Consider the following 8,086-nt stretch of genomic DNA (forward strand, 5'->3'; position numbering starts at 1 on the left):
ATTCCTGCCTGAGGCCCCTTTACACATTTCTGTCTAGGTATGTAACATTATGTTGGGTTTTGGAGGTTTTTTTCAAATACATGCCAGGATTATTTATCGTGACAGCAGCCACCTTTGAAGTGTGTTTCTCTTTTCCTTTATAGGTGTCTGTGTGTGACAGGGTATACTGGACTAAACTGTGAAGTGAACATCAATGAGTGTGATTCCAGCCCCTGCTTAAACCAAGCCACCTGTGTGGATGCCTTGAACTCGTACGTTTGTAAATGTCCCCCTGGCTTTACAGGCAGCAGGTGTGAAACAGGTACACAGGACCAAGTGTCGGAAAAAGGTCTAAGTCTCTGGGCAAGATTTACGCTGGCTGGGCTGATCCCACACAGCTTCCCCAGAAAATAGCTAGGGTGGTGGGACTCTGAGAGGCTGAGTGGAGCCTGTGTGACTGCAGTATTATCAAGTGTGATTGCAGACAAGTAACAGCATGTGTACTAAGTCATATCTACATTCATTTCTCTTTTCTAAGGCACATTTCCATCTTTTTGATACATTGTAGACATACCGAGTTTATTTTGTATTTGCTCTGTGTATCTGCGTTACTTAGCTCTTTCTGTTGAATTTCCTACAGGCCTTTGCATCGCAGAGTTAGATATTAGCATGTGGTAGGCTCAGCTTTAGAAGACCAAAAGGCATCCACTTCCCTATGGTCAGACAAAATGAGTCACTCTTGGTGCGACTTCCTGGATGGTGCTGGAGTTAGGCCACACAAACATGAGGCTTTTAGCCACTCCATGAAAATTACGAAGTGAAAATTACATGAAAATTACAAAATTACAAAAATTACTACATACTAGTAGCTGGTGAATCTTTAAATGGAAGCTGAAGAACCTGTGTTGATTTTACAGACAGTAGAAGACATACAAGTCACATGAGTTGTGAGAGCTCCATTTGGTACATTTGCATGTAGTATCCTTGTAAAACATGTCACTCTACATTGAAGAACAGCACAGAAGTGTTGTTCCATACCACTGCAGTGTATCTCAGTAGGTCTAGAGTGGAAAAAATCTTGTGGGTTTTTCGTTGTTTGTTGTTTTTTTTAAAATCTTGCCTCTCGTGAATGAAATAGAATCAGTGGGTCACACCTCTTGGGGTTGTTGGATGGTAGATGGATATGTCATTTCATTGATAGATGACTGAAGAACAAAGTTCATATTTGTTTTTTGTTGATAATCAGCTTCTTTTCTGGTTGTTTGTCTTCAAATTCTGTGTGTTTTCTAACCATGAAAGGCTCTACATGCTGGGTGAAGTTAGACTGCTATACTTTCTTTCTATGTCTGACCAATTTAAAGTGAATAATTTCTGGAGATGGATTGTGTTACATTTTATTGCATTTACTTAGATACTGTGTGATTCTCTCTGATTTTTCAGGAATGTAGCTCTGAAAATTCTTTGCCTTTATTGCAGAACAGTCCTCTGGTTTCAATCTTGATTTTGAAGTCTCCGGTATCTATGGATATGTCATGCTTGATGGTGTTTTCCCATCTCTTGGTGACATCACCTGTACCTTCTGGATGAAATCCACTGACACCACAAACTATGGGACTCCCATTTCTTATGCAGTGGAGAATGGAAGTGATAATGCATTTCTTCTGACTGATTACAATGGGTAAATCCCAGTTCTGCTTTTCTCTTGCCTACAGATGCCTCGAAGTGATAAAGAAAGCATAGACCAGAGGTCTGAATATCAGTTTTGCCTAATTTGAGATAGAAAAGTCTACATCCAAACTCTGTAGCTGGAGTTGTCTCTTTTGTCCTTGATATGTTTCCTTCACTTTTTGCCAAATAGAAGAAAGCAGTGAAGTTTAGAAAGCAAGATATTTTTTGTTTGAACTACATCTCTATTACATCTAAATGATACATTGAGACAATGACAGGATAGAAAGGAGCTCCAGACTCAGAGTACTTGTAGTGTGACTCCAAAAGCAGAGAGGGACCCAAGGGGCAAGTTTAAGAATTTACTATGCAGCCTTGATTTCAGTCTTTGTGTTTTGGGACAAAAGAACATTACTTACTTCACCATGATCTGCATATGAAACTGTAACTTCTCTGAGAGAAGTCTTGTGTGATGATCTTTGAGGAGGGATTTCTTGTATGATGTAGAGACAGTTACCTCATTCGATAAATAACATTTCTTTGACTCATGTGGGACAAGTCATGCTTTTAAAGTTACTGCATGCAACTGAGTATGCCTTCGTCTTCCTTCCATGCAGCTGGGTTCTTTATGTAAATGGAAAAGAGAGGATTACAGACTGTCCTTCAGTGAATGATGGTAACTGGCATCATATTGCAGTCACGTGGACATGCACGGATGGGGCGTGGAAAGTGTACATTGATGGAAAATTGTCTGATGGAGGCAGCGGGCTCTCGGTTGGCTCAAAAATCCCTGGTATGCTTTATTTATATTACACCAGATCTATTGCCTTCATGCTGTTTTTACTGCAGAATTTGCTGTACCCACAAAAATATGTTTATTTTGATGGTTTTAGTGTGTTTTCGCATTTTCAATATTTATGCAGGGCTCATGTTTACTATTCTTATTTGTGAGGACAGTTCACTCACTCAGCCACACTGAAGACAAGGTGTACATTTATAGGGTAAACTAGTAGGTAGCTTGTTCTAGAGGTGGCATATAGTCCACAAAGGAGCCTATGCTGAGCTGATTTTGGAATGGCTTTGTGTGATTAGGTTTCCCACACAACAAACTTAAGTTTAACTGGCATTTCCCTTACAAGTGTGTGCTCAGAGTTGATTGTCTTAACCTTCTTACTTCCAGACATTTTTTAAAAGATACGTTTCAGTTTTTTCCTTACACCGAGTTTCAAAAAACTATCCATATTTTTTTAAAAAATTAAATAGTGAAGCATTTTAATCTTGTGTATGTTATGCTTGCTCCTGTTTTTCCAAATTACATTGGTGTTATCTTTAGAGACAAGACCTAAGGGAGTATTCAGCCTGTATTACTTTTACCCTTATCTACACACCTTGTGACATATAAAATGTATGTCTACGTCATCTGTGCTACCGGTCAAGGAGAGGAAATTTGAATTGTTCTGTAACATGCTTCAAATACTGAACTAGGAGTGGTCTCTTAGATACTTGGAACAGACATGTAAAGTTTAGTGTTAATGTGTATTTGGGAGTCCCTTCCAAATTGTTATGCTGACTTACCTCAGTGTACCATAAGGCTTGCCAGAGGCTTGCTGAAAGAATTTTTTGAAGGTGGTCTTCTGCACTACAAAATCGTAGTAACATAGGGTAGAGAAGTTTTGTTTTTCTCAGTTTTTAATCTTCCTATGGGGATCACTGCTGTAATGCTTTGTTTTGTGTCCTTGTTCTAATTTTCTCTGAGTTTAGGTGGTGGTGCACTCGTATTGGGTCAAGAGCAAGATCAGAAAGGAGAAGGTTTCAACCCAGCTGAATCTTTTGTGGGTTCCATCAGTCAGCTCAACATTTGGGACCATGTCCTGTCTCCGCAGCAGGTAAGTCCTTACTGCAGTGTTTGGGCCCAGGTCTCTGAGAACAGGATGAACGTTTGAGAAGGCGTTCCAAGCAGCATATTGGATAGACCTTTGTTTTCACGGAAATAAGTGGGTACTGGTTGAAACTCTTAGTAAGTAAAGTAGCTCTAAGCAAAACTAGCTTTGTTAAAGTCAACACTGAGTCACCTATTTTGACTGAGCCTTCCTATATTGTGTAGTTTTGAAAGAGAAATGAAGGCATACAGAAAAGCTAACAGTCTGTTAGAAGAGGGAGAAAAAACAGTAAAATTAGCTCACAGCTTATTTTACAGGTTACAGTTCCCTCATACCGCTGTGCAAAGACACTGGTAAAACTACAGAGGGGAGGCATCACGTCTGAATTAAAGTCAGTGCATTAGGCACTACGAAAAATCCGAGCTGTATAGTCCCAGGAAAAATCCAAATGGTAAGCATAGCTGAATGCTAGGCTGCTTTTATTCAGCTACCAAAATTGAAGGTTTGGCACTAAACTTGCACAGATATCTGAAAAAAAAAATCACACAGAAGGTGTCTGCAAGGAGAGTGATTCCTCAGCTTCTGAGGGGGACAAGCTTCAGTGCTCAGTTATCCTCAGAGTGATTTTCTTTTTCTTTTGTATCTGGTTGGAACCTCCCACTTCCATTTATGACTAATATTTCTATCTCTCACCATGCAATGCTGTGAAAAATCTGACTCTGTATACTTGATGACCTCCCCTTGGTACCAGGGACTGATGTTAGGTGAAAAAAAAAGGGGAAAAAAAAAAAGTTGTCCCTGCTCCAGGCTGAACCAGCCTTGGTCACACACTCTTCTCTCAGGGCCAATGCCCCGTCCCATCACCTTTTTGATACCCTCCACTGAACTTGCTCCAGCTTGTCAGTATCTTTCTTGTACTGGTGAGCCTAAAATAGAATGTAATTCTCCGGATGTGGTCTAATAAGCACTGAGAAGAGGGAATGATCCCTTTCTTGGTTTTCTGGTTGTGACCCTAATCACACAGCCAGAGATGCTGTTGGTTCTCTTTATTAGCAGGGCACACAGCTGGCTGATGCTCAGCTCACTGCCTGTCAGAGCCCCTAGGTCGTTTTCAACAGAGCACCTCCCTCTTCAGGCTTTTCCCAGCCTGTATCAGTCAGCAGTTTTTTCTTCCCATTTGTTCTTGTTGAATTTCATGAGATCTGTGTTGGCTGATTCCTCCAGCCTGTCAGTGTCCTTTTGGATTCAGTTCTGTCCTTCAGCACACTGACTGGGTCTCACAGTTTGATATTATCTGCAAACCTGATGGCAGTGTACTCCATCACCACTTTGTGTCCATTAGTATTTCAGTCCTGAAGGTCAGAAATGATGAAGCTATTGATAACACTTGAACAGCAAGGACTAATGTTCAAAGTTGTAGGGGGGAAGGATCTTTGGATTGAAAGATTTTATTCTTCTCTTGGTGGTTTTTAAAGGTTTTACCTCTGTTTGGTGGTTTATCACTGTTTGGTATCTGTGATCCAAGTAACAGTAAATAGAAATAAAGCAAAATCTTTGCTTCCAGCATCCAAATGTTTCTTCTGCTTCTTTCTCGTTTTTTTTTCTCCTGCTCTGTCTTTCTGCTAGGTTCTGAACTGCCCAGCAATCTGCTACTGTCCTTGGCTTTTGGGGTCACCGGTTGTTGCATTCCCAAGTCAGATCTTCTCTTTTTTTGTTCACTACAGTTTTGAAGCTGATAAGCGTACATGTGATTTTACAGGATATATTGGTGAAGGGATAAAGTGTGATTTTCTGAGTCTTACTCAGTAGTTGCCTGTCTTTAATGACAGACTTGATTAAATTCACATTTGTTTCAAATGCAATACAGTTAAGATGAGGAAGAAAATCCTGCCCTTCATTTATGGTATCCACATTACTTATATGAAAAGACTAATATGAGACCAGACAGGGACCTGAGCCATGTTAGCTTCATCTAAATTTTTTACCTCAATTTAACCTTCATTTCAGATCTTGGGATAGTAAATCACTATCATTATCTGTTATTATCAGTTTTGTTGTGTCCAGCTGGAAGTATTCTGTAAGTCTTACCTTCCTATTATCAGTGACAGAGGAAAGCAGGGTCACAGAATATGGTGCACGGTGAATAATATGAGGCCTAAGTCCACTCTTTAAGGTATTTCTTTGTGTACTTCATCTGATCATCCACTCGCACTTTAATTTTGTATAGGTAAACCAATGGTCTGATTGTTTTGTTGCTGAGTAGACAGCATTAGAAACATGAGTTACCTATATGGGACTGTAGGGTCCTTTCTGGCCCTCCATTCTCCATCATATGGATTGAAAGGGCTGATTGCCAAACCTGCCTTTTCCACGCTGGAAATTTTTCCCTGCAGGTTCTTGGCAGTTGTTTGCAGCCCTTGGCCTACGCAGTTTCAATCAGCACATACTGCTGAAGTGAAATCTTTGAAATTGCCTCAGAATAAACAGAGCAGCTTGCTGTCTTCTCCAGCTAAGCTGACTGTAGAGGAGTCTGATTCACCTCACTGGAGTTCAGGGTAGGGGGAATGTGAGAATTCAGTCTGAGTTTCATATTGTACCTTCCTTTCTAACAAAGACAGACCGTATAGGACATTATTCTTGGTAGTTGATTTCATCCACTTTGCAGCAGCCAGTCACCCTCCTGAGAAAGGCAGTTTACCAACTGCTGGGCATGAACTGGGCACACGTGTGCTTTCCAGCCAGCTAGCTGTGCCCTGAACCCGTGCTCTATGTATTGCATGAGTAGGCTGGCTGTGCTGAGGTGTGCACACCCATGCTAGGGAATTACTGGAATGACCCTCCAGCACTGGAGAGCCAAAGAGTAGGAAGTAGTCTCAGTAACCTAATTACTAGCATGTTCTCCTAATTGAATAACCATCTTTTCTCCATAAACCACTTCCTGTCTGATACCTTAAAAGAAGAGGAAATCCATAATTACCCCTTTACCATGCTTTATCCTCTTCAGGGCATATATGGTTTTTTTTTCCTGGACTTCCATGGCTGAGATATAACTGCATCTGCCCTGATGTTGGGGTTGGGACATTGGAGCTCCTTTCAAGGGAACACTATGGAATATTTATGTAACATCCCATTGTTAAGGATCTGTCTGCATATTCTTGCTATTGCATACAATATACACTGGTGTCTGAATAGCGTAAAAGTGCTGTACCATTTGGGGTTATAATCCTTGGGTTTCTTCTGTTGGTGGCCAGATAGAAATACAGTGATGTTACTATGTGTAATAGATTCTCAGAGTCATAGTGAAGGAATAAAAATATTTTTTACCTTATTAAATTATTATTTTTTAACCTTAATATACAATACTGGAACAGGTTAAGGATTCCAGTTGGCATTTCAGTTTCTTGTAGTAAAAATGCAAAAGAAACCCATAATGGTGTCATTAAAGGAATTATGTTTTAAGTGGAAAACTTCCATCAAAGATACTTGACTAGATCTGCCCTCAAGTTATTGATCTGCTGTTTATCTAGCAGTGTGTTCCTTTCTTTCTGCTGTCCTTAGTTTGCATATATAGTTCTTGTTTCAATACATGGTTAGTTATGTCCCTGTCCTGCTTTGGTCAATGCCAATACTGGTGTTAGTATTGAGGTTGGTAGGCCTTGCTTGTGTAGTGTTTAGAGCATCCTAGTGCATTCAGTTCACAGAACTTATGTCCTGAAAACAAGAAATTGCTTTATTAAACCCTCTTTATTGTCTTTCTGTTCCTTAAACGTGCTGCAATGTCAGCAGAGTTTGCGGAATGCAGATCTTCAGCATTCCAGTTCCTTTTTGGCTCTTTGACATTTTTCTGCAAATAGGTCAAGTTTGCATGTTGCATTCTTGTATCTGCCTCTTTCTGTGACATAATTAAATTTTTCTTTCACACTGCAAACACAATTGTTTCAAGAGCTATGTTTTACACTTTGCTTGTATGACAAGTATTGCTTCAGGTATTGCCTCAGTACATGCCTGTCCACAGCTAGCTGGCTTAGAAGCACAGAATAGCAAGCAGTTCAGCCAGAAGGCTCTTGTGCTAGAAAGGAAGAACAAACTTATTCAAGGATTTGTTATAGCGTTGCATGCAGACATGGAAGGAATAGTTTTTACATTGTTTTTCTACACGGTCTTTAAACAGCACCTAATCAACTCTTTTAAATCCACAGGTAAAATCTCTGGCTACATCCTGTCCTGAAGAACTCCAAAAAGGCAATGTACTGGCCTGGCCAGATTTCCTGCCAGGAGTTGTTGGAAGAGTGAAGATAGATTACAAGAGTATATTTTGTGCCGGTTAGAACTCTTTTCTCCTAGAACCCTTTTTTCTTGAACAAAATTATAAGACTCTTTTATGAGATCAAATATGCTAGCTTGCAGCCTTTGCCCTACTAACCTTGAATAAATTATTTTGATAATTTGACAGTTAGAACATTCAGCCTTCATTCCTCAAATTCCAGGGTTTTGTAACAAAAGTTCATTGGAATCTGACAAAGATTTGTTGCTTCCTGAATTGAGATGGGGAAAGAGGGAAG

At 40.1% G+C, this 8,086-nt stretch overlaps 1 protein-coding gene across 1 annotated transcript in view; it reads left to right on the plus strand.

Annotated features, from left to right (window-relative positions):
* Window positions 1-8,086, plus strand: part of SVEP1 (sushi, von Willebrand factor type A, EGF and pentraxin domain containing 1) — a gene marked incomplete at its 5' end in the record, with an annotated part of 65,147 nt that overhangs the window by 15,773 nt on the left and 41,288 nt on the right. The window contains 5 exons of the mRNA XM_009872075.1: window positions 144-301; window positions 1,456-1,657; window positions 2,262-2,437; window positions 3,406-3,530; window positions 7,724-7,847. Coding sequence (XP_009870377.1) covers window positions 144-301; window positions 1,456-1,657; window positions 2,262-2,437; window positions 3,406-3,530; window positions 7,724-7,847 — 785 coding nt within the window. The remainder of the gene's footprint in view (window positions 1-143; window positions 302-1,455; window positions 1,658-2,261; window positions 2,438-3,405; window positions 3,531-7,723; window positions 7,848-8,086) is intronic.

Source organism: Apaloderma vittatum, unplaced genomic scaffold, assembly GCF_000703405.1.
Source record: "Apaloderma vittatum isolate BGI_N311 unplaced genomic scaffold, ASM70340v1 scaffold7506, whole genome shotgun sequence".
NCBI lineage: Eukaryota > Metazoa > Chordata > Aves > Trogoniformes > Trogonidae > Apaloderma > Apaloderma vittatum.